The 27,355-nt window shown below is 45.7% G+C and overlaps 1 protein-coding gene across 2 annotated transcripts in view; it reads right to left on the bottom strand.

Annotated features, from left to right (window-relative positions):
• The window catches only part of PLCG1 (phospholipase C gamma 1), a 775,517-nt gene that overhangs the window by 500,117 nt on the left and 248,045 nt on the right, over positions 1-27,355 (bottom strand). For both annotated transcript variants that reach the window (XM_069243788.1, XM_069243789.1), the window contains exon 4: positions 11,392-11,439. In XM_069243788.1, coding sequence (XP_069099889.1) covers positions 11,392-11,439 — 48 coding nt within the window. The remainder of the gene's footprint in view (positions 1-11,391; positions 11,440-27,355) is intronic.

The raw sequence follows: 27,355 nt of genomic DNA, 5'->3' as shown, positions 1-27,355 counted from the left end.
TAGATCGGTGTTGGGTGAGATGTAGTGCATTGCAGGGGGGCAGATTGTAGTGGGTGGATTGGGGTGTACTGCACAAGTATGTGTTAAAGCATAATTTCAAAAATTATACATAATAAAGAAACAATGTTGCTATATAATATTTAGAACAAGATAATCGTCATCTTTTGAGACTAGGGCCCACGAGCAAAAACAAAACAAAATAGGAGTGTAAAGTGAGAAAAGGCGACTTACAAAATAAAGAAAAGAAAGTTAGCTATAAAATAAAAAAAACTTTGCAATTTTGTTTGTCCTGCTGGGCACATTTTTGCCAGTCACAAGGCTTCTGCTTGCAGGGCACTAGAAGTTAAAAAGAACAAAATAGCACCTCAATCACACCGGGAGCAGCGGACGGACCCTGATTATGTTCAGTCAATCAGTGCTTGGTCTCTGCTCCACACAAAGGAAGGTAAATGATGATTGGCCTGCCAAACATGCAAGCACTGTGTAAGCAGAAATGTCTGTCAGACCCATCCTAATTAATGGGCTCATCATATGATGCCTCTTTTTCCATCCTATGTTTTTTTTTTTAAAGTTATTTTATTCTTTTTTACCACTATACTTTTTGAGAGTCTATTTTTAGGACCAGGCAGGAGTGAACTGCTCCTACAATTTTTAAGCCAGCTCCAGCACGTTTCCCCATGCTTATGTATTTATTGCAGTTCTTGATATAGCAAATTTGGGTCCCGAGCACAAGGTAGCTAAGCACTTTATAAAATAATACAACCATTCAATCAATTAAAGCTTTATTTTGGTTACAAACGTAGCTATAAAAGCACGTAAAAATCACATCGCTGATATACACACAACAAACAGTTATACTAATATGAAAAACGTTATCAAATACACAATACTTAAGTTAAAAAAATAAATAGCTAACCGTGCCTCACAAAGCTGTTCTCTTGACTAATATAGCTAAATCGGACCTTTGTGAGTCCTTCCTAATTTGTATGGAATAGTAGCAAATAAAGTGCAAGAATCACATAACAGGTTTTGCGACCCAGCGTACTAAAACCACATGGCATGCCCAGTCACCATTTCATGGATTAACAAAAGTCACTGCAGATCTCAAGATTAAAACAACATTGATTTCCTTCTGCTAATAGCACATTTTAACAAGCATTTGCAATAAAATAGGTCTCACATTTTTGAGAGTTTACCAGTCGCATCCATCACGCCTACCTGTCTAAAGCTAGCCAGAGAAGATATGGGAGCCTTTTGTACAAAGGTACAATAACACTTTCCTTCCATGACGAAGGGATTTTTTTTCAGAATGGTAGCAATATGTAAACAATGGACCTGGGAGGGGGAGAAGTGGGAGAAGGAGGGCAAAATCATTTGGCTTGAATCCAACTCTCTCCTCCACCCTTGGCCAGACTTCATCAAGGGGAATCTGCCTTGGTAGTCCTGTGGAAACCTTACCTACCAGTGACCGTCATCATCTCCCCTCCTTAAGATTCTTCCAGTCCAGGTTATTGGAGAAGTGCATTTTTTTCATTTTACGCTTAGAAGTTCTTCTATTTTTTGTTTAGTCTTTTTTAATTAATGGGACCCTTCTGCCTCTCCAGCTGAGACTCAACCTTAGACTCAACCTTCAAGTTACTTGCCTGTTGATCAGGGTTATGTGACTCTGTAGAGGAACTAGTAGTTTAGGACCCCTCTTCAGGTATATCTTTCATCAGAGACACTACTCCTTTCACTTGTCCTGATTTCCCAATAACATTTTTGGTAAGTTTTTTTTTTAAACATAGGGAAACTCTCTGCTTTAGTTGTGTCTGAAGATAGTTTGTTAGAGTTCCCAAACAACATATTTAAACACAACTGCTCATTATCAGGAATGAACCCATTTTTGGCAGACCCCACACTTCTCATTGGCTTGTCAGCTTGAACAAAGGCATCCCTCACTCCTCCACTGGATTCAGCCAGTACTGGAATACGTATAGCATTGCACTCGCTTCACAAGAATTCAAACCGGGTTACAAATTTGAGAGACCCACCTTCTTTACATTATGCACCTCAATTAAAATTGCTGACATCATTTCTACAACATGGTCAGAATTTACCACATTTTTTTCTAATAAATACAACATAGAACATAGCATGTTTTCAATACAGAATAACATATCTGAATAAACACTACCCTCTCCACTGCCAGTACTCAGTTGTGAACTTGTGAAAAAAACATAATGGTCTGAAACAAAAAGAGACACCCCCTAAAAAGGGAAGAACTACAATGAAGGGGGGGAAAGGAAGGAATGCAAGGGCCAGACAGATTGATTTATGTTGACTAGACCCCCATCGTCCAATACTTTCCCAGGGCAGTGGCTGGTCGAAATACCTTTCCTTCTCCCTACATGAATGTCAACATCAATATAAAGTAAGGTGAAGTCCTCCTTAAATAGACCTCTATGTCCACAACTTTAACAGCATTATTGCTTGCAGTAGAAGCAGCTCTTTCAACACGGGATACCCTGCAACAGTCCTCCTCCATGGGGGTGGGTGGGGGGAGAAAATGGTGCGTTTCTTCAGTGTCACATCCAATAGGAACACTCCCAGAGGAGGATCCTGACTTTTCCTCCAGAGGAATTGCCCCAGAAGAAAGAAATGCACCTCCATAGGCCCCAGACAGTTACCACAGACACCAAGAGGTCACTGGCCTCCTTTGGACTTGGACTTCACTGGGCCGAGGGCGGCAAGTCTGCAGCCACAAATGGAGAGGCAAAATGAAACATGCATTTGCAATGCAATAGGTCTCGCATTTTCTTGAGTTAGAGCTACTGGCATTGTAAATTCATAACTGGACTTTTCTTGCCACATCAATTGGTCAACCCTGCCAAATTGTGTGTTTTCCTGCCATATAACTCCAGTGGCCCAGCATTTAACTAAAGCACTTCCATTTACCTAGACCGTAGGTCTCTAGGCTCCGGTGTCACTGCACCTGTGCTCCATTGATAACTAGGTCTCAGGAGAGAAAGGAGATGGGGCAGAAAAAGAGAAGCAAAAGGACCAAAACAGACAAAAAGAAGAAAGAAAGGAGACGCAAAGAAATAAAAGAAAGAAAGGAAAGAAAGAAGGCAAAGAAAGAACGAGAAAATTAAAACACAACTAAGAAGAAATAGAGCAAACGTGTGAAACAAAAGAAAAAAGAGAAGGTACCTAGTGAACAAAAGATGAAGAGGAAAAATAATGAAAGAAGTGTGAAAAGAAAGAGAAAAATGAACATTAGAAAAAAAAGAGATAGTGAAAGAAACAAGCAGCAAAAGAACCAGAACATGTACTTTGACATTCCCCACCGAATAGGAAAACCTCTTTGACACTTTGGATCCCGACAAGTAACTTGTGGCTTCCACAGACAGGTGGAAAAAAGAGGGATTTATAGAGAAACGTGAATTGACAGATAAGGATAAGAAAAACACCAGAGAAAGGAAGGAAGAAAGATCTTTAAAAAAAAAAAAAGTGAAAGGACGCATACGGAGTCAAAGGAAAGGGCAAAGAAAAAAAGACAAAGAAAAAATGAAAGGAAGAGAAAAAGTGACAAGGAGGCATGACTGACCACTAGCAAATAAGGATTTTTAAATGACACAAACTAAGAAATGAAATAGCTGGAAGCCTACAGAAAAAGTATACCTCAAAGTATACAAGAGGTTGTACGCTTATGCTTGACATAAAAACTGGATGTTTGCACCTTCTCCACAGTAATAACTTTATGCATTTTCTTAAAGAAGCTAGAAATGGAAGCTTGAGATTTATAAAGTTGCTGAAAAGAACTTCTGTTACCACTGGTGGACTCCTTGAATTTAGATATCTGGGGGGTGTCAAGGGAATTACACACCCAAAGCATAGTTTCTTCAATTTCTTTGTTATTTGCCCCACAAACACGTTAGAACTAACTCTCAGGAACAAAACAGGCCAACTAAGGCGCCAAACTTCTGCGCCGTGCCACTGCGAAGACCGTCAATTTGTAGATACACCTCTACTGGCACTGAAGCTACAGTGAAGCTGACACCACAGGAAACCCAGAAGAAAACAAAACTTTCTTAAGATGGTAATATCGACCCCTGGTCTGTTGCTGGCACAGGAGAAAGAAAGTGAGAAAGTGTGGCTGTAGGGAGCTGGGTTCTGTTTGCACTAATGCCCCACTTTTTGCAAGATTTTTAGAAGCAACTTTGACTGAAGTGCACTAGGATCATGCTAACTAGGTCCCCAGTGCCAGTGTTTCTTCCCTAAAGCAAGACACATGGTCACTTGATCCCCAAGTGACCAGACCCTTCAGCCCCTTGTAAGTCCCTAGTAAATGGTACCCCTGGTACCTAGGGCATGGGTACATAAGAGAGTCCCTGAGAGCTGCAGTACGACTTGTGCCACTGTGAGGGACCCAGCACCAACCTTATGCAGACTGCCATTGCAGGCTACGTGACAAGGTGCTCCCAAAATTGAAAACACAAAATGGGGGTAAGCCTGTGTGTCATGTCCCCGAACACTGCATATAATAAATGTAAGTCACCCCTCTAGCAGGCCTTACAGCCTTAAGGCAGGTTGCATTATATTACATGTGAGGACATTTCTGCACAAGCAGTAATGCTCGTGCTGTCTTTGTCAACTCTCAGATATAGTAAGTGACCAGGGAAGCCATTTTAAATACATGCACTGGACACTGGTCGCTACTAGTTTCCCAGCTACATGACGTCTTCTCTGACCCCAGGGATGTTTGATATCAAACATCTCAGATTAATAAATCCTCACAGATTCCAGTGAGGGATTTTATTAATAAATGCACCCAGAAGGCACCTTGAAGGTGCCCCCCTCAAAACCTACCAGCTACTAGTGTGTTAACGGACTGGTCCTGACCAGTTCAGCCACCTTAACCACTTTTCTAACCCCACCCCCCCAACCCCACCAAGGAAAGAGCAGGCACTCTCAGGGTCCAGAGATAAAAGCTTGAACTGGGCAGGGGCGTTAGCACCTCAACCAGGCAGGATGGACATTCCATGGCGGTAAGCTTCAAAGGCCTAGCCACTTTTGTAATGTGACCGAGGTCTCTTCAGATGGAGGAGATGACGGAACCCCCTGTCCTAACCCCACTTTTGCATCAGAACAGACGGGAAAATTAGGCAGATTAGAGGTGTGCCCACTTCACGACAGTCCCACAGTTAAGGTGGCCGAGCTGAAGAGGACACCGCTTTTTAAATTCCTCCAACTTTGTTTGGAAGGCTTTAGACTACTAGGGTTAGGGTTAGCCCATTTCCAAGCGGAAGTGGTTATAGAAAGGGTGTAGTCTAAAGGTGGTCAGCCCACTGGCTACCACCTGGCACTCTGTGTAACACCTCTAAATTGAGTATTTAGGAGGTACCTCTGAACCCTAAAACTCAGACCCTGGCGACCTAAGAAGAAAAGAACAAAGAAGAGATGCACCAGAAGAAGAGAAGAAGGAGCAGCTGACCTGGTACCAACCCCGCCTGTCTCCCTTCCTTGATGGGCACCAAAAGGCACCTCGTCCTGCAGCAGAACCTCCAGAAACCTGGGAGGTCTGCCTGCCTTAGATTAAGACGCAAATCTCCCGTGGGCAGCAGACCTGCTCTCCAAACAACTCCAAGGAAAGGACTCTGCGGCCTCTTAAATCACAAAGACCTGACACCTGAAGACACCACTGCACCCGCAGTCACCACTCGAGTGGGAGTGGACCTCTGGTGCCAGCAAGGTCCTCCAGCTGCCCAGAGCCCTAAACACCCAATGCCCCAATTGTAGCCTGCAACTCCACGGTCCCACCTTTTAGATGAGAGTAAAGCAATTACATAGTAAGGGAGCCCACAATTCAGGGGATGATTGATACAGGTTCATGGGCACTCCATCCGGCCCTGGGGCCTTATTAGAGGGACTCCTATTAATCCTCTCCATAACCTCCTCAGGGCTAAATTCAAGGGCTAATGGAAAGGTCACCTCCTCCTAATTATAACAGCTGAAACTGCTAGACCCATAAACTCCTTTCAAATGGGTAACCCAGGCTACCGGGCTAACAGTGGTAGTAATAGTGTTCGATTTAATACTCATTACATTAGTATTGTTAGCAACCAACAAAAATACCATAGTGTCTTTCCGGATTACTTGCTCGAACCACCTTCCCACAGGATTCATTTTATACTTCTTTATTCCTGGTCCGCAGGGCAGACTTATACTCCACTCTGCATTGCTAGACTTTACAGGGATCCCTAGGTAACTCATTTTAATGCCTCAAGTAGATGCGCTGAGGCCTTCCTACAGTGTTGATTAAACCATTAGCCTTAAGGATCCCTGATCTACTTAGTTTCATAAGCAAGCTACTCACAAATTCATGAGCCACAGCCGAATAATCATCAGTGAGGAAGAGGCATTTAAGCACCAAGGGAAGCTGATTCAGACAGATTTTAGACAGGTGAGTTTTCAGGTGAACATTTCTCCAGGCGGGACGCAAAACAATGGGTCTTAACCATTAAAGAGTGCATGGCCCGCTCATTTCCCGCCCTCCCTCCGCGGGAAGCACAGACCAAAGCTTAGAGGATTGAGATCGCTATGGGCGCTAGTGTCAACGGCTGCCCTAGAAATCCTGGCCAGCAGGTCAGGGATAACAAAAAGTGTAATCAATAGTGGAGGAGTAATCTCCCCTTTCAAATGTGGCTTTGTCAGAATAGGTCTATCACAAAATTCAGTCATATTAGCAAAACCAAATGAGTTAATAAACTGGAAAAATGCAAATCTGTTGTAATTCCTAGGGTGATAATCATGGCCTATACCAATGTGGTCGAACATAAAACACTTACTTTCCATCTGTATTGACACAGGTTTAGTGTTAAAATCCCCACCTAAAGCAATTCGATAATCATCGTGCAAAGAGGGAAATTTGGCTTCAAGCCCAAGGATAAAATTATGCAGCTTGTTAAAATTGCCAATAGGGTCAGTCTCCCAATAATGACTGTTAAAATTAATAGAATACAATATTCAGGCAATTGGACCATGTAAATAAGAAAGCCTGAAATAGAATACAGCCAGAGGGGACTGAGCTCATTTTACAGTACAGGGTGACTCTAAACCATGCAGTTAAACCTGACTTTGCTCTGCCTGACAGAGATGTAACAGCAAAATTCAGTGGGAGTCAAAACCATCCAAACTAATAGTTTTTGGGGCCCAGGTTTCTTAAAAGAAGATATATCGCAGTTGGATATAAAATTAACCCAGTCCTGGCAGCCCTCTTTTCTGGCAAGACCATCAATATTCCAAAAAAGAATCTTAAATTCTTGAACGTGATTTACAGAAATATCTAAGTTTCCCATACTAAATGACGAGGAACATTTGCTGGAATTAACAACTGACATGTCCCCACTGTTTGGTAGGTCATGAGGTAAGCAGGTCCGAACACCGGTAAGACTCTCAACCCTACAGGCCTCCTGGGTGTTGATTTGCTGGGACTCACTGCAAACACTCAGTCAGTCAATCACTGACAAATCACACAGGGGGGGAAGAGATTATGAGTGCGGATGTTAGCCAAGGGGCAGGATCTTAACATTGATGGGTTAACTGTGACTTTGATAGGAGGCCCAAATAGGTTTGCCTGCAACCCTGTGACTTTTAAAGGGAACAATAATACAGCCCAAAACATATTCTTTATGTCCCTACCCAATCTACCTCACACTTCTCACCACAAGGACCTCAGAAAAAAATGTTGGCCCTGCACTGGTGATTTCCCATGAATCCAGTGAGTTGCCTTGTTGATTAACTCCACAGCAGACTCATCAGCCTCAGGAAGTAGCTTTGGGGCATTTGCCATAACAATGACATAGGGGCATGCAGGCACATTGAGAGACACTTCCCATTACTGGGCCCACCTGGTCAGGGGAGAAGATATGGGCGACTCGAGGTACTGGCGCCCAACCAAATAAACCAAACTTTTCGGGTGCCCTCGGGTGGCTAACAATGGCTAGGCCAGGCAATGAGGCCACTACCTGATGCTCAAGCGGGCAGCTGCACACTCCGCTCCCCCTCAACTTGGGGATGTGGCTCCCAAACTAACATCGAGGGCAGATGCGAGTCCAGCTCTCGAAAGGATTACATCGTACCTTCAAAATAAAACTAATATTATCTATTCTCCCACTTTCACGTCCAAACCCTACCTCACAAAAGCAGGGGTCCCCCAAGGATCAATCATCTCACCTTTGCTTTTCAACATGTACATGGTATCATTATCAGAATTGATCAATGATTTTCAACTCACAAGCTACAAATATGCAGATGACACACAAATACTACTTAAATTGTAATGCCCCAAAGACATTGACAACTCACAAATCTTCAGTTGCCTCAGAGCTGTTGATCAGTGGATGATTTGGAGCCATCTCAAACTAAATGCTTCCAAAACAGAAATACTCACATGTAGCGACTGGAAAAACGATGACCCACTGTGCACCTGGCCTGATGATCTCGGACCACCTCCTCAAGTATCCAAGGAAGTTAAAAAGCTTGGAATTACCATGGCCTCCAAGTTAACAATGAACGTCCAAGTGGACAAATTAGCACGATCAAGCTTCATCAGCTTGAAGACTCTACAACGCATCTTCCCCCACTTAGGATTTCCACACAAGATGCAGGCTACTATCTCTCTTGTACTATCAAAAACTGGATTATACCAATGCCTCTACCATGGATCATGTCTATTTATTATGAAAAAACTACAACATAGTCAGAACTCCGCAGCCAGGCTACTATTACAAGTAAAGCCACAAGCCCACATCTCCACTGCCTTGAGAGCACTACACTGGTTACCTGTTGCCAGAACATCCACCTTCAAGCTGCTTTGTATCACCCAAAAAAGCTATACATGGAACAGGACCGCTTTTTAATCAGAAGTAAAATAACCAAATACATTCAACAAAGAAACGTCCGCTCAAGATTGGCACACCTCCTTAGAACACCACCATACAAGAAAAAGACAATAGGTGGTACATCCTTCTCCATTCAAGCAGTCAAAATATGGAATTCATTCCCCCCAAATATAAAATCCATGGATAACTATCTTGCCTTCAGAAGACTACTCAAGAGTTGGCTCTTTTTTTCACAACCACCATATTCAAACAGCAATGGACTGCATATGCCTGTGTTCATATATTTTTATAGTCTGATTATGTGGATATTTTAGATATGTATAGGTTTTTAGGAAATATGCATCGTTGTTATGTCATAACAATACATTTTATGTGTATGTGTGTGTGTGTATATATATTCTAGATAAGTTGTTATATTAGATACTTATGAACCCATGTGCTCGTTTTTATAATCACACTGACCAAGTGTTTTATTATCATAAACATTTCACTATTCAAAAATTGAGAAAAGATTAATAAATGTTAGAAAAGTACACTTATTAATTAACTTCAAATATTACAAATCTTGAAAGTCTGTGTTTAGACAATACTACTTTTCTTCTCATATTATTATACCCATTATTATACTTCTTGAACATATTTTTCTTACTACTTATTTGCACATCTATGTATTACTCTAGTCCTACTGTACTAGAGAAAAATTAAATAAAAATAAATAAAATCTTTAAATAAAATTCAAATTATAAATAATTAAATTAAAGTAAAAAAAATTGATAAATAACAGAAAAAGAAGAATATAAAAAACAAAAAAAGTATATATATATATATATATATATATAAATAAAAAATAATATAAATGTACTCTCTAGTAAGCGTTACTCTGTCCACCCATCACCCTATGTCTCTATCAATCTATCCCCCATCCCCACTCTGACTCATTCCAAACCCATTCTACTTCTATCATCTCCAAAATAACCCTGCCTAAGCTGTTCCCTCCTCTACCACATCTAGCTCACCACAAACCTGTTTACTACCATGATCTCCCAAAGAACCCTAATACATTCTACTGCATTTTTCTCACCTTTGACTCATCCAAAACCCCTCCTGCTACTTTAATCTCCCTAAGCCTTTCCACAGACTCTTCCCTCCTCCATCTCTCCTATACTCATCCCAAGCCTCATCCTAATAATATAAACGCCCAATTAACACTTATGGATTCTATCCAGCAGGGAAACACATTTAGCAAGTAAATTTGGATAGTCTGGTTTAGACAATGGAATGAAACCTTTCATAAGCATTTCAGAAAGTGATACTCAAGCTCTTTCATGAAGGCAAAGATTGGTGGGGCATGTCTCATGTGTATCGACAGGGCATATCAGATCTGGTGCAGACATGTTTGATGTGCACCAGAAGTGCATGTCAGATCTTTAGTGCTTTCTTCATGCTCAACAATTGTTTTTTCCTTTCCTCACCCTACTTTTTTGCTAAGATTTGACAACAGATGAGAAGCTCCGGCTGTCATCCTCAGCCTTCCACACATTATATGAATATTTACAAAGAGCACAGTCTTATCCTCCCTGGCAAAATACAGGATCACAAGGGGCAATACAAAGGAACTCTGAGGCACACTTACAACAAACACTCTTTCCTGCGTAAATCTACACAGGCATGAGGTTCCTTCTGTACTCTGTGAGCTTACGCTGTTGTCATATTTTTATGCTTAAGGGTATTAGAGCGCAATGTAGGATAGTGGGAAAAAATGAGGGAGTGGGAGTGGCGTAACTAAACATAAGGGGGGGGCCTTCTGCAAAGCACATGGAGGGCCTCCCTCCAGACTCACTCGGGAGCTCTCAGGTCAGGTTACTGTGCTGGGGGGGCACCCTGGACCTCTGGGCTGTGGAGGCCTTTGTAACGCCAGTGGGAAGCAGAGCTCACTTTCTCACTATCCTACGGTAGACTTTAAAACAAAAAAATGCGGTAAACTTCAAGCAAAGTTGTTTTCCCCCTTCTCCCCCACACTCTACCACATGTTGCTTGTTGCCTCAGATTCCTCCAAAGAGAAATACCGAACAAAATGAGATACTTACAGGCTTTTAAATTCTCCTTTTCTGCAGATGGTTATCATGCCCACTGCTTGAACATTCCTGCTACATGATAATCCAATGTTGTCAAAATAAGATTATTTTGCTTTACCAAAAGTGGCATGTCCCACCATGGAGACACACTGCAAACCAAATGCATACTTACTGTACAAACCAAACATTATGCAAGTTGAACTGGTGAACCAAAGACTATATTCCAAGCCTGTGTGAAACCATCAAATGCTATCCACCAACAACCAATTCATTGTTCAGTCTCGCTGGATCACATTAAGTCCACCTCTGCAGTGGAATTTGCCAAGTAATGACAGCAGAACTCCCAAACTGACAGTGCAGGGGCATTAGTTTTGTCAAGATAGTTCAAGGAATCGGAAAATAATGGCAAACACACTCAGGATTTGACTTACTTGTCTTCTCTGTTACGATCCAATGAGTAGAATTGCTTCCGCAACCACCTAGAAAAAAAGAAGGAAACATTTAGTCCACAGCCACAAAGTTCCTTTTTCCCTGTAGGACGTTGGCTCTGTATATACTATTTCTTAAGTAAGAAATAGTGTGCACAGAGTCCAAGGGTTCACCTTACAGGTAAGATAGTGACAAAAGTAGATCATTCTAATGCTCTATTTTGTGGTAGTGTGGTCGAGCAGTAGGCTTATCAGAGGGTAGTGTTAGGCATTTGTTGTACACACACAGGCAATAAATGAGGAACACACACACACTCAAAGACTTACTCCAGGCCAATAGGTTTTTATATTGAAAAATATATTTTCTTAGTTTATTTTAAGAACCACGGGTTCAAGATTTACATTAAACGCTTTAAATGTAAGGTACTTCACTTAGATACTTTAGGAACTTTGCATGAAAACAATATCATGTACAGTATTTGTAAAAATGGCAATAAGCTATTTTCAAAGTGGACACAGTGCAAAAATCAACAGTTCCTGGGGAGGTAAGTAAAGATTAGTTTTGGAGGTAAGTAAAACACTTCCAAATCTCAGTCCTGGGGCATAGGCAGCCCACCGTTGGGGGTTCAAGGCAACCCCAAAGTTACCACACCAGCAGCTCAGAGCCGGTCAGGTGCAGAGGTCAAAGAGGTGCCCAAAACACATAGGCGCCTATGGGGAACAGGGGTGCTCCGGTTCCAGTCTGCCAGAAGCTAAGTACCTGTGTCCTCGGAGGGCAGACCAGGGGGGTTTTGTAGAGCACTGGAGGGTGGAGGGGGGGGGGGGGGGGGGGGGAACCACAAGTAGGCACACAAAACACACCCTCAGAGGCACAGGGGCGACCGGGTGCAGTGTGCAAAGCAGGCGTCTGGTTTTGTATAGGCTTCAATGGAGGGACCCGGGGGTCACTCTAGCGGTGCAGACAGGCACGGGGGGCTTCTCGGGACAGCCATCACCTGGGCAAGGCAGAGGGTTGCCTGGGGGTCACTCCTGCATCGAAGTTTGGTTTCTTCTGGTCCTGGGGGCTGCGGGTGCAGTGTTGGTTCCAGGCTTCGGGTCCCTTGTTACAGACAGTCGCGGTCAGGGGGAGCCTCTGTATTCTCTCTGCAGGCGTCGCTGTGGGGGCTCAGGGGAGTCGTCTCTGGTTATTCACAGGCTCACAGTCGCCAGGGAGTGCTCCCTGAGGTGTTTGTTCTCTGGATCTCGAGCCAGGGGCGTCGGGTGCAGAGTGTGAAGTCTCACACTTCTGGCGGGAAACGTGCAGTCTTGGAAAGTTGCTCCTTTGTTGCAAAGAAGTAGCTGGTTTTGACCAGGTCCGCTGTTCACAGGAGTTCCTTGGTCCTTTAGTCCAGTGCAGTCCTCTGAGGCATCAGAGGTCGCTGGTCTCTGTAGGATGTGTCGCTGGAGCACGTTTTCGAAGTTGGAGACACGCCGGTAGAGCTGGGGCCAAAACAGTTGTCATCTTCCTCCTTTTCTGCAGGCTTGTAGGTCAGCAGTCCTTCTTGTTTCTTCAGGTTGCAGGAATTTGATTTCCTGGGATCTGGGGAGCCCCTAAATTCTGAATTCAGGGGTGTGTTTAGATCTGCGAGGGCAGTAGCCAATGGCCTCCTCCCTGTTTTGGGGGGGGCACATCCCTAATCCTATTGGGGAAATCCTCCAAACTCAAGATGGAGGATTTCTCACGGCAGGGATCACCTCAGCTCAGGACACCTTAGGGGCTGTCCTGACTGGTGTGTGACTCCTCTTTGTTTTTCTCATTATCTCCTCCAGCCTTGCCGCCAAAAGTGGGGGCAGTGGCCGGAGGGGCAGGCATCTCCACTAGCTGGGATGCCCTGGGGCGCTAACAAAAGGGGTGAGCCTTTGAGGCTCACCGCCAGGTGTTACAGTTCCTGCAGGGGGAGGTGAGAAGCACCTCCACCCAGTAAAGGCTTTGTTCCTGGCCACAGAGTGACAAAGGCACTCACCCCATGTGGCCAGCAACATGTCTGGTGTGTGGCAGGCTGGCAGAAACTGGTCAGCCTACACTAGAAGTCAGGCAGGTGTTTAGGGGGCATCTCTATGATGCCCTCTGGGTGTATGTTACAATAAATTCCACACTGGCATCAGTGTGCATTTATTGTGCTGAGAAGTTTGATACAAAACTTCCCAGTTTTCAGTGTAGCCATTAGGGAACTGTGGAGTTCGTATTTGACAGACTCCAAGACCATATACTCTTATGGCTAACCTGCACTTACAATGTCTAAGGATTTGCTTAGACACTGTAGGGGCACAGTGCTCATGCACATATGCCCTCACCTGTAGTATAGTGGACCCTGCCTTAGGGCTGTAAGGCCTGCTAGAGGGGTGATTTACCTATGCCACAGGCACTGTGAGGTTGGCATGGCACTCTGAGGGGTGTGCCATGTCGACTTAGTCATTTTCTCCCCACCAGCACACACAAGCTGTGAGGCAGTGCGCATGTGCTGAGTGAGGGGTCTCCAGGGTGGCATAAGACATGCTGCAGCCCTTAGAGACCTTCCCTGGCATCAGGGCCCTTGTTACTAGGGGTAGCAATTAGAAGGGACTTACCTGAGTGCCAGGGTTGTGCCAATTGTGGAGACATAGGTTCAGTTTAGGGAAAGAACACTGGTGCTGGGGCCTGGTTAGAAGGGTCCCAGCACACTTTCAAATCATAACTTAGCATCAGCAAAGGCAAAAAGTTAGGGGGTAACCATGCCAAGGAGGCATTTCCTTACACTCCCCATCCAGCCACACTCATCAAAGCATCTTATCTAACTCTACAGTCTATACACCAAACCCTCCATTTTCACATGAAGAGCTCAAACGAGAGCATTTAGTGATCAATACACCACTGTGGGGGATTTCAATGACAAGATGTCCAACTCTTGCTGAGGCTAATAAGAGGAAGAAAAAGGAACACCACTCTCAGTAGACAAGGACAATGCCAAGCCCCTGCAATGTACATTGAGTGTTCTTAAACCATGAAACAGATATGGGTTGTGTTTATCGGAATCTACAATAGAAATTTCATTAGACTGCCATGATTTCACCATTGTTTTTCGACTTTCTTTTTCAGTTGTTTTCCCATCAATGATAAGACATTTTCTTTCAGTCAGAGTAGCTGGACTGGAACTCCTTTCAGACTTAAACAGATTTCCGTTCAATCCTGCCCACCCTCATTGACACCATGACCTCCTCAATCACACAAGTGGGCTAGGATCAAATTATGCGTCTAATCATCCACTTTATAAAACAAAATTTGAAAACCTATGTATGTATCTCTGCCATACTGCCCCCATGTACTGGCAACTAAACACCCAAGAGGTGAGGGACCCAAAGCAACTGTGGTAAAATTTAAGATATGTACCTGTCACACCTTTCCTCTGTTCACACTGGGGCTATGTCACCAGCCAGGGCTCCTTGCATACATACTAAGAATGGAAGTCTGCAAAACTACTACAACTTCTCTCATGTGCAACTAAACTATAACTCTAAAAAAAAAAAAAAAAAAAAAAAATAGCACAGCAATCACTAGCACACTTCCACCTAAACAACTCCAACATTGAGTTTTTTTTTTACCTAAAATACCTCATGTTGTATACACAGCAATAAGTGAGACCTGATCTGTACAACAACCTTCCTGTGTAAAATAGAATAAATTAGGTAGCTCATTCTAGTGCTCTCCTGCTGCAATCGCTGCCACCATTTAATTCTTTACATTTTAAAACTTTCTTACACACTTCCTGCCTTACATTATTTCATACTCACAGCCATCAATCAATCAATCAGTGTATTTGTAAAGCGCGCTACCACCCACGAGGGTCTCAAGGCGCTGAGGGCAGGGGGGGTGCTGCTACTGCTCAAATAGCCAGGTCTTGAGCCACTTTCTGAAAGTCAGCAGGTCTTCGGTCTGTCATAGGGGCAGGGGAAGGTTGTTCCAGGTCGTGGCAGCGAGGTGGGAGAAGGATCTGCCTCCGATAGTCGCTCTTTGGATGCGGGGGCGGTGGCGAGGGCGAGGTCGGCTGAGCGGAGTTGGCGGGACCGGGTGTAGAAGTTGAGTCGTCTGTTGAGGTAGGCTGGGCCGGTGTTGTGGAGCGCCTTGTGCGCGTGGGTGAGGAGCTTGAAGGTTATCCTTTTGTTGACAGGGAGCCAGTGTAGGTTTCTCAGAAGGGGAGTGATGTGGCTGTGGTGGTGGGGATCGAGGATCAGGCGTGCGGAGGCGTTTTGTATGCATTGCAGTCGTTTGAGGAGTTTGGCTGGGGCTCCTGCGTAGAGGGTGTTTCTGTAGTCAAGTTTTCTGCTGACGAGGGCTTGGGTGACTGTTCTTCTTGTATCTGTGGGGATCCATCTGTAGATCTTGTGGAGCAGGCGGAGGGTGTTGAAGCAGGATGAGGAGACTTCGCTGACTTGCTTGGTCATGGAGAGTGTTGAGTCAAGGATGGCATCCAGGTTGCGTGCTTGGTTGGTGGGTGTTGGGGGTGCTCCTAGAGCGGTCGGCCACCAGGAGTCATCCCAGGCTGAGGGGTTGGTGCCATGGATGAGGACCTCTGTCTTATCTGAGTTCAACTTCAGTTTGCTGTTCCTCATCCATTCAGCGATAGCCTTCATTCCATTGTGGAGGTTGGATTTGGCGGTGAGGGGGTCCTTTGTGAGGGAGAGGATCAGTTGAGTGTCGTCGGCGTAGGAGATGATGTTGAGGTTGTGTAGTCGGGCGACGTGGGCGAGCGGGGCCATGTAGACGTTGAACAGTGTAGGGCTGAGGAACGATCCTTGAGGAACGCCGCAGATGATCTTGGAGGCTTCGGAGAGGAAAGGGTGGAGGCGGACGCTCTGGGTTCTGCCGGAGAGGAAGGTGGTGATCCACTCTAGGGCTTTGTCTCAGATCCCTGCGTTGTGTAGGCGTGTGCGTAGGATGCGGTGGCAGACGGTGTCGAAGGCGGCCGAGAGGTCCAGGAGGATGAAAGCTGCTGTTTCACTGTGGTCAAGCAGGGCCCTGATGTCGTCAGTGGTGGCGATGAGGGCGGTTTCGGTACTGTGGTTGCTGCGGAACCCTGACTAGGATGGGTCCAGGATGTTGTTTTCTTTGAGGTAGTGGGTCAGTTTTCTGTTGACGATCTTCTCAGTGACGTTGGCCGGGAATGGGAGCTGGGAGATGGGGTGGAAGTTCTTGAGGTCTCTCGGGTCCGCCACGGGTTTCTTGAGTAGGGGTTTGATTTCAGCATGCTTCCAGCTTTTGGGGTAGGTCGTGGTCTTGAAGGAGATGTTGATGACTTTACAGAGGAGGGGTGGGATGGTGGCGCCTGCTTGGTTAAAGATGTGGTGCGGGCATAGGTCTGATGGAGATCCAGAGTGGATAGTGCTCATGGTTTTGATTGTGTCGTCCTCGTTCACGTTGGCCCAGGCGAGCAGAGGGTCGTAGTTGAGGGTGGGTGGAGAGTCTGGGGCGTCGGTGATTGGCGGGGTGGTCTGGCTGTTGAAGCTGTCATGTATGTCTGTGATCTTGTGGTGGAAGAATGCGGCGAGGGAGTTGCACAGGTCTTGTGAAGGTGGGATGTCGTTTGTGTTGGAGCTGGGGTTGGAGAGTTCCTTCACGATGTTGAAGAGCTCCTTGCTGTTGTGTGCGTTGTTGTCCAGGCGGTCTTTGAAGGAGGTTTTTTTGGCAGATCTGATGAGGTGATGGTGATTGCGGATGGCGTTCTTGAACGCGGCATGGTTGTCCGGTGTCTGTTCGAGGAGCCACTTTCTTTCCAGTTTCCGGACGTTTTGCTTGGAGGCTTGAAGGTCCGGGGTGAACCAGCTGCCTCTCTTATTGGCAGCTCTGTTGGAAGGTTTTGTTGAGCGGGGCGAGTGTGTTGGTGCAGTAGTCGATCCAGCGCCAGAGGTTGCAGGCAGCGAGGTTGGGATTGGTGGGTTCGTTAGGTGGTTTTTGGGCGAGGCTGGTGTTCAGCTGGTCCTGGATGATTTTGCTCCCATTGCGGTTAATATAAAATCTTGAAATTTTGAGAAACCCATATATCTAGTATGCTTTGGGAGCCAGGGTATTTTGAAAAAATTGGATCATTGGATGTTATTCTCTAAAAGCATCTGGTTGAGGTAGAAATTAGAATCACCTTGACGCGTTCTAGTAGCATTAACAATCCAATACATATATGCTGCCTCACAATACTTCTTAAAATGGGGTGAAGCTAAGCCTCCATCCTCAAAAGTCAGCTGAAGTGATTCCAGTTGAATCCATGTTTTTTTACCCACCCAAATGAAGCGACGGAGGATTGAATTTAAATCCTTAAAGAAAATGTGGTGGACTTTGATCATTACATTCGAAAAAATTAACAGAAACAGCGGCAGTATCATCATTTTGACGGAAGCAATACATCCGATTATTGTCAATGGTGAATTCTGCAATTTATGCATACAAGCTTGTGCTTCCTTAAGTGTGGATTGAGATCTGAGATGTTTTGGGAAACACAGATGCCAAGATATCCGATTGAGTGAGAGGTCTGGTAATTGATTTGCATGTTGTATGACGGTTTTGATTTGTGGCTGTTGAAAAGCAGTGCCTCGGATTTCGATTTGTTGATGCGATGGCATCCTAGATCAGAGAACGTTTTGATATTTTTAAATGCGTACCCAATATTCTGGGCATCAACAGTGAGGTAGAAAATAGTATCAACTGCAAAAAGTTTTAGTTTGGGTGCTCCTAGAATTGGAGCTCTAATTAAAACATCTTCTCTCAGGGCCGCAGGTAACGGTTCGATTAATAATGAGAGAAGGACTGGGGATAGAGGGCACCCCTGATGAGACTCACGACGTATCGCAACCTTACTAACTACTCTTGAATTAACTAGGATTTTTGCTTCGATCCCTTGATAAAGATTTGATAGAGACTGCATTAATTTATGAGGAAATTTGAATCTCATCAGGATTGAAAAAAGAACCTCCCATTGTACTAAATGCCATATTATAGCGGCTTTGATTTTGTTCCTTGAATAGTAATCTATTGCCTGAAGAAAAAGATTTGTATCAGTAAAGATAGACCTCCCTGGGAGGAAACCACACTGAGCTCTATGTACGAGGCTCTGGGCTAACAGGGTAACGTGGGCTGCCCAAATGTTCATAAGGACCTTATAGTCATTATTAAGAAGGCTGATGGGATGATAGGATAAGGTTTTTCCTACGACTTGCCCTTCTTGGGAAACCTGACTATTACTGCCCTAGTGAAAGAGCTGGAACTTCCTGGCCCATAAATATTGCATTAAATAATGCAGCTAGGGTTGCAGCAATCTGCTCGGAAAGAGCCTTAAACAATTCTGGAGGAAGACCATCTTCACTGCAAGCTTTACCATAAGGGGAGCTCTTAAAGGCCTCAGTTACAACCATGATGTTAATTGGCAGCAGCAATACAGCTTGGATATCGTCATTAGGACTCGGTAAAGTAACTGAATCAAGATGTTCATTTATATGGTGATCGCGCACTGCAATCCTCAGTGTATAAAGCTTTGTATAATGTGCTAAAACATGTTACCTATCTCCTCAGGCCGATACACATTTTGACCCTGGATCTCATTAAACATAGTTTTAATTGTTGTGTCATTCTGATGTTTTTTGACAAAATGAGCCAGGAACCTCCCGACATGCTCACTCTCTTGATAATGCTGCTGAAAGTATGTATTTTGATTAACTATGTCCTCCAATAAGAGATGGCCTTTCAACTTAGATCTGGCATCCTGAACACAAGCCTATGAATTGTGTTCGTGGTGGACCTGGAGGGAGTGCATAGGATGCTCGAGTTCTTACTGAAGGTTGTCTACTTTTTCCTTCTTTATTTTTTTTTATTGGGCTTTTTAAACAATGGCTTCCCCTCTGATGAATGCCTTACGTGCCTCCCAAATTTAAAAAATGGAAGCAGTTGCCTCATTCCTGACTAGAAACCCAGTAACTGATGTCCTTAAGACTGAAATCCAACCCTCGTCAGTTAATAAAGTCTTGTCAAGAAGCCAAATAGGTCTCTCTATCTGCGTACGGAAAGAGACAGTTGGATCATTGGATCCAGATGGTCTGAAAATGGGTTGGACATTAAGCTTGAGCCAGCCCTATCCCAGTAATGAGAAACTAGAAAGAAATCGGTCCTTGAAGCTGAAATGAACCTTTTAGAAAAACAGGCCTCAGATCTTGGGCCTGAGGATATGTGAGCCGCCAAGGATCCTAAAGTGCCAAATCACGGATACATTTTGTCAAAAATTGCAAAGCTTGAGGTTTATTTTGTGTTTGATTTTTGCGGGATGCACCGAGTTTCATGTTTTGAATTATACTCAAATCACAATCAAGAGGCAAGAAAGCGTACTCAAAAGATCATAAAGAGTCTGTAGGCAGAAAATGTGATCCTCAATAGGGGTGTAAAAACTTGAAATATGTATTAGTTATGCCCCCATTTTGAAACTAGCCACCACCTATCCAGCTTGGGGGGTTGCGATACACCTGAAGCACTTCTCCTTCAAATTCCTCAGTTAGAAGGACCGCAACCCACGAACAGCCACACTAGCGGAGGCAAAAACAGAATGAGAGAAAGCTAGGAGTGCTAGGAGGATTTGCCTGTTGCTTAAAGTGAGTCTCCTGAAATAAAATGACGGATTCGGGAGGATCTTAGCCACTGAAGTATAGCTCTGTATTTGTTGGAATTATTAAAGGCCATTAGCATTGCAGGGAGAAAGTTTGAAAAAGCTGCGAAGGAGCAGATTAGTCTGTCTGAGGATCATTTGATAATCAAATTAAGAGCCTTGAAGTCAATACCTCGAAAGAACCTGCTGCCCACCCTCCCCCCCCCGGCGCCAGCCCTCAAATCCTACTTACAAAAGAAAAAAACATACAATAAGTCTTTGTACCACCTTCACATTCCCCCCCACCATGTTGAGATTCCACCCCCAACCACCAAAAGAGGCCTCATTACCTCATCCCCCAGTGGCACTCACACCACGCCTGTGACCCACCCCCAGCCCCTGAATTGGTGTACACTGGCATGGCACTCTCAAAACCTGCATCCCGGAGGAGGCAGGCTGAGATGTATGCACATTAAACAGACATTATGTAAACAAGATTGTGGATGATATACCCTCATTAATGATGGATCTCAAATCTTAACGTGAAATACAATCTTTATACAATCTTTATATTAGTTGAATAATTTGCTAAAACCTGTATTACTTCTTAAGTGTGACCAAGAAATCCCTTGCCTCCTGGACACTTTGAAAAATGTTGGCCTGGCCTGTGTGAAAGACCATATGTTTTTCAAGTTGAACAATGCCAGCAGGGGGCCCCAAGCCTCTTGAAATCATCAATGAGGCCAATAAATTAACGGCGTCAATGCACAGCTGCTATGGACATATCGTCGAAGACCCGAAAGGCGAAACTGCCCCCTGAGTTTAAAGTTTTAGTTTTTATGGCTTGTGATAGAATCTGTTCCTTGATCCTTAAGTCAACAAAATTGACTAATACAGTGCGTGGATACATTGAGTTGGAGGATCTTGCTGCATGGACCCTATAAGCCCACATGATGGTAAGATCTGGATAAGCTGCGGCCTTATCAGGAAGACTGCATTTGTAGATAAGGTCAGTAATCACTTGAGGCACGGTGGACGTGTTTCCGCCTCTTCGGGAATTCCAACAAATCTGAGATTTGAACATCTAGATCTATTTTCAGCTTCATCAAGTTTAAATTGAAGTTCCTCAAGCTCTGTTTGAATCTGGTTTGTCACAGTTTCATGTCTATGTGCATCCTCGAGATCTGAGTCCCTCTGTTCTGCTTGGGAAATCCGTGCCGAAAAATGCAATATGTAGGCATTCAGCTGAGTCAAATGTTCGTTGGTTTTTCTATGTGCTTCCTCATACGAAATTTCCAGATCACGTTGCTTGATAAGGATCTGGTTTAGTATACTTTCAACAGTTAATTTAGGAGGTGAGTCTGGAGACACTGCAAAGTTTGAGCTGAATCAAGTGTTAGACAAGGTCTGGATGTGGATGGCATCATTGTTTAATGGCAGATCTGATACAGAATAAGAGTGGTCTCTAATCGTTGGAACAGCTGAGTTGTTGATAGTTTGATTATTTGGTGTTTCATTAGACAGTGATATTTTCTTCTCTTTTTCGCTCCACTTAATGTTATACATTGAAAACAAGGGACAAGAGGGCTTTTCCTTATGATGTTCCACAAAAGAAGATGATACAGAGAGTGGATGAGTGTCCATGCTTGCAGTGGAGAGCCTTGTCTGGTCCTCTGGAAGGGAGCTGCTCCTTTCCCGACTTAAGAAGGGCAGTGGTGACCCAATGATCAGTGATGCCTGTGCTGACCCAGACTCCCACGGTACCGTAGAGCTAGAGTTGGTTGGAGCAGATACCGTAAGAGGCATTGGAACAACTGTACTTTCCTGGGGCCCCTCAGAGTCTTTAAATGATACCACCAGATGATCTTGTTGGGGGTCCAACTTTTGTCTTCCCAGTAGCGGAGGCAAGCTCTTCAATCGGTTAGCTTTCAGGGCCTTACCAGCTGTGCACAACTTAGATGAAGCATCACAAGCAATATGCTTCATGCTTGGCTAGAAGAAGTTGTACATGGGGATGCCGGAGGAAAGCCGGAGCGCAACAGGCCGCAACCGCGCTACACAGACCGCTTCCGCTACCACTCTTGTTTCACACTCCACCTAAAGAGCTGACTAGTGCACAGTCTAGAGGCTGCTTCGACCCCTACATGGCCCTTAGCCGTTCATCCCAGTACAAAGAAGTGTCAGGAGGATATAAAAAGCTGAGAAGTACACAGAGGGCTCTGTAGTCTCTTAAGCCAGCAGCTGTAATACCAGATGCTGCATACAAGGATCAATAATAGTGTAAATGCTGGAAAAAGAAAGCACTATGCTGATAAATTATGAACCAGGTTACTGGATGAAGCTCCACTTCTAATGTTGGCTGGCAGAGATGGAGTTTCCGCAAAATCCCAGTGTAATGCAGCAGGAGGCTAATGCTTCTGACTATTGCATTTGCCTTTTCATCCGATCTACCGCTTAATGTTTTGCACAAGGTTTTGATGCTGGATAGCAGCATATGGAATGTGGCACAATAAATCTTGGTCCTGGCTTGCTGGCTTGGCTATTGTCAAAATATTAAATATTAAAAAGGTGCTGCTAGAGACTTGAAAAGTAAATCATCCTGCTAATCAACTGTCTGCTATCAGCGTTCTTCCCCCCTTATTGTTTTTGTAAAAAAGAAGAGAGAGGATGTGCAATAGCACCTTATAACAAGGGGAAGCACATTACATGTACCTCGCATCTCTCGCATCATGGAGTCGTAGAGTCCCTCATAGGGTTGTTGGGCCACCTAAGAGCTGGGTCAGACCTTCTTCCATGCATCCATAAGTAGTGAAACGCTGTGGGTCCGTAATTCCACTATGCAGGTGCCTCCAATGCTGCCCGGAACCGTGGGTCTCCAGCACCATCACTTGTGCAGCCGCAGCCTGGCCACAAGAGAGCTATCCTAATCAGAGCCTTTGGTAAGCTCTAGGTTCAGCTACAGCTGTGGGCGTTGACAGTTGCTGGGCAGGCAGAGGGCTCATCCCAGTGGTTACAGAAAAAACACGAACAACGCAGCGTCGGGCTGAGCAGCATATAAGCCGGCCATCTTGCAATCCTCCCAGAGCGGTTCGATCACAGAGCATGACGGGAGTTCCGAGTGACTGCAGGAAAATACTAAACTTCACTCTTTCTACTCACGGTCTGCGCCAACTGCAATGGTTGGCTTTCAATGTCTGATTGCACAGCCGAGCCGGAGTCTTCGATGGAGAAGGACTGTTCTTGCTCAGGCTCTTCCTATACGTTCTCATCACCGAAGATGTCTGGTGTGTCGTCTGGAGTCCGAGACACCATTTCCATCCGACAAGCTCTTCTGTCTCCGAGTGTCTTCTTCGACCGAAATGATCAACATGCATTGCAGGTCTGCTCGTTGTGGTCAGGGGAAAGCCACAAATTACACACCTGGTGGTGATCGGTGTGTGGAAATTTGGAATGGCATCGGGGACAAAAACAAAATGGAGTCCGTTCCATCAGGTCTGCATAGTTGGATGTCAAGCGGAGGTTATAGGCCCAAAGAGGGCCCCGGATACCCCGAAGGGCAGAGAGTAGGCTTCGGGTTGAGAGTTGGAACAGAAGGTAGACTGCAAGAAAGAAAACGCAATCAAGACAATACCGACACGGAAAGAGAGACGGAGAAAAGACTGTTTTAGACTGTGGCAAGCTTATGCACAGCATGAGTATCTACAGTGTAAAGAAATGGCTCCCTGTTGCAGTTACCCCCCACTTTTTGCCTGATACTGATGCTGACTTGACTGAGAAGTGTGCTGGGACCCTGCTAACCAGGCCCCAGCACCAGTGTTCTTTCACCTAAAATGTACCATTGTTTCCACAATTGGCACAACCCTGGCACCTAGGTAAGTCCCTTGTAACTGGTACCCCTGGTATCAAGGGCCCTGATGCCAGGGAAGGTCTCTAAGGGCTGCAGCATGTCTTATGCCACCCTAGGGACCCCTCACTCAGCACAGACACACTGCTTGCCAGCTTGTGTGTGCTGATGGGGAGAAAATGACTAAGTCGACATGGCACTCCCCTCAGGGTGCCATGCCAACCTCCCACTGCCTGTGGCATAGGTAAGTCACCCCTCTAGTAGGCCTTACAGCCCTAAGGCAGGGTGCACTATACCACAGGTGAGGGCATATGTGCATGAGCACTATGCCCCTACAGTGTCTAAGCAAAACCTTAGACATTGTAAGTGAAGGGTAGCCATAAGAGTATATGGGCTGGGAGTCTGTCAAAAACGAACTCCACAGCTCCATAATGGCTACACTGAATACTGGGAAGTTTAGTATCAAACTTCTCAGAATAATAAACCCACACTGATGCCAGTGTTGGATTTATTAAAAAATGCACACAGAGGGCATCTTAGAGATACCCCCTGTATTTTACCCAATTGTTCAGTGCAGGACTGACTGGTCTGTGCCAGCCTGCTGCTGAGAGACGAGTGTCTGACCTCATGCGGTGAGAGCCTTTGTGCTCTCTGAGGACAGAAACAAAGCCTGCTCTGGGTGGAGGTGCTTCACACCTCCCCCCTGCAGGAACTGTAACACCTAGCAGTGAGCTTCAAAGGCTCAAGCTTCGTGTTACAATGCCCCAGGGCACTCCAGCTAGTGGAGATGCCTGCCCCCTGGACACAGCCCCCACTTTTGGCGGCAAGTCCAGGAGAGATAATGAGAAAAACAAGGAGGAGTCACTGGCCAGTCAGGACAGCCCCTAAGGTGTCCTGAGCTGAGGTGACTCTGACTTTTAGAAATCCTCCATCTTGTAGAAGGAGGATTCCCCCAATAGGGTTAGAAATGTGACCCCCTCCCCTTGGGAGGAGGCACAAAGAGGGTGTACCCACCCTCCGGGCTAGTAGCCATTGGCTACTAACCCCCCAGACCTAAACACGCCCTTAAATTTAGTATTTAAGGGCTCCCCTGAACCTAAGAATTTAGATTCCTGCAACTACAAGAAGAAGGACTGCCGAGCTGAAAGACCCCTGCAGAGGAAGACCAGAAGACACCAACTGCCTTGGCCCCAGACTTACCGGCCTGTCTCCTGCCTTCCAAAGAACCCTGCTCCAGCGACGCTTTCCAAGGGACCAGCGACCTCTGAATCCTCTGAGGACTGCCCTGCTTCGAAAAAGACAAGAAACTCCCGAGGACAGCGGCACTGCTCCAAAAGAACTGCAACTTTGTTACAAGGAGCAGATTTAAAGACCCCTGCAACTCCCCGCAAGAAGCGTGAGACTTGCAACACTGCACCCGGCGACCCCGACTCGACTGGTGGAGAACAACCAACTCAGGGAGGACCCTCCGGCGACTCTACGACTGTGAGTAACCAAAGTTGTCCCCCCTGAGCTCCCACAGCGACGCCTGCAGAGGGAATCCCCAGGCTCCCCCTGACCGCGACTGTCTGAACTCCATTTCCCGACGGCTGGAAAAGACCCTGCACTCGCAGCCCCCAGCCCCTAAAGAAACAGAACTTCTGTGTAGGAGTGACCCCCAGGAGGCCCTCTCCCTTGCCCAGGTGGTGGCTACCCCGAGGAGCCCCCCCCTTGCCTGCCTGCATCGCTGAAGAGACCCCTTGGTCTCCCATTGAAACCTGAAGGAAACCCGACGCGTGTTTGCACACTGCACCCGGCCGCCCCCGCGTTGCTGAGGGTGTACTTTCTGTGCTACTTTGTGTCCCCCCCGGTGCCCTACAAAACCCCCCTGGTCTGCCCTCCGAAGACGCGGGTACTTACCTGCTGGCAGACTGGAACCGGGGCACCCCCTTCTCTCCATTATAGCCTATGCGTTTTGGGCACCTCTTTGACCTTTGCACCTGACCGGCCCTGAGCTGCTGGTGTGATAACTTTGGGGTTGCCCTGAACCCCCAACGGTGGGCTACCTTGGACCAAGAACTGAACCCTGTAAGTGCCTTACTTACCTGTTGAAACTAACAATAACTTACCTCCCCCAGGAACTGTGAAAATTGCACCGTGTCCACTTTTAAAACAGCTTATTGTGTTTTATGTAAAAAGTATACATGCTAAAGTAATGATTCAAAGTTCCTAGAGTACTTACCTGCAATACCTTTCAAATGAGCTATTACATGTAAAATTTGAACCTGTGGTTCTTAAAATAAACTAAGAAAAGATATTTTTCTATAACAAAACCTATTGGCTGGATTTGTCCCTGAGTGTGTATACCTGTAAGGAAATGCCTCCTTGGCATGGTTGCCCCCTGACTTTTTGCCTTTGCTGATGCTATGTTTACAATTGAAAGTGTGCTGAGGCCTGCTAACCAGGCTCCAGCACCAGTGTTCTTTCCCTAACCTGTACTTTTGTATCCACAATTGGCAGACCCTGGCATCCAGATAAGTCCCTTGTAACTGGTACTTCTAATACCAAGGGCCCTGATGCCAAGGAAGGTCTCTAAGGGCTGCAGCATGTCTTATGCCACCCTGGAGACCTCTCACTCAGCACAGACACACTGCTTGCCAGCTTGTGTGTGCTAGTGAGGACAAAACGAGTAAGTCGACATGGCACTCCCCTCAGGGTGCCATGCCAGCCTCTCACTGCCTATGCAGTATAGGTAAGACACCCCTCTAGCAGGCCTTACAGCCCTAAGGCAGGGTGCACTATACCATAGGTGAGGGTACCAGTGCATGAGCATGGTACCCCTACAGTGTCTAAACAAAACCTTAGACATTGTAAGTGCAGGGTAGCCATAAGAGTATATGGTCTGGGAGTCTGTCAAACACGAACTCCACAGCACCATAATGGCTACACTGAAAACTGGGAAGTTTGGTATCAAACTTCCCAGCACAATAAATGCACACTGATGCCAGTGTACATTTTATTGTAAAATACACCACAGAGGGCACCTTAGAGGTGCCCCCTGAAACTTAACCGACTGTCTGTGTAGGCTGACTAGTTCCAGCAGCCTGCCACACTAGAGACATGTTGCTGGCCCCATGGGGAGAGTGCCTTTGTCACTCTGAGGCCAGTAACAAAGCCTGCACTGGGTGGAGATGCTAACACCTCCCCCAGGCAGGAGCTGTGACACCTGGCGGTGAGCCTCAAAGGCTCACCCCTTTGTCACAGCCCAGCAGGGCACTCCAGCTTAGTGGAGTTGCCCGCCCCCTCCGGCCACGGCCCCCACTTTTGGCGGCAAGGCTGGAGGGAACAAAGAAAGCAACAAGGAGGAGTCACTGGCCTGTCAGGACAGCCCCTAAGGTGTCCTGAGCTGAAGTGACTCTAACTTTTAGAAATCCTCCATCTTGCAGATGGAGGATTCCCCCAATAGGGTTAGGATTGTGACCCCCTCCCCTTGGGAGGAGGCACAAAGAGG

Source organism: Pleurodeles waltl, chromosome 7 (assembly GCF_031143425.1).
Source record: "Pleurodeles waltl isolate 20211129_DDA chromosome 7, aPleWal1.hap1.20221129, whole genome shotgun sequence".
Classification (NCBI taxonomy): domain Eukaryota; kingdom Metazoa; phylum Chordata; class Amphibia; order Caudata; family Salamandridae; genus Pleurodeles; species Pleurodeles waltl.
This window is presented reverse-complemented; position numbering and strand designations above follow the sequence as displayed.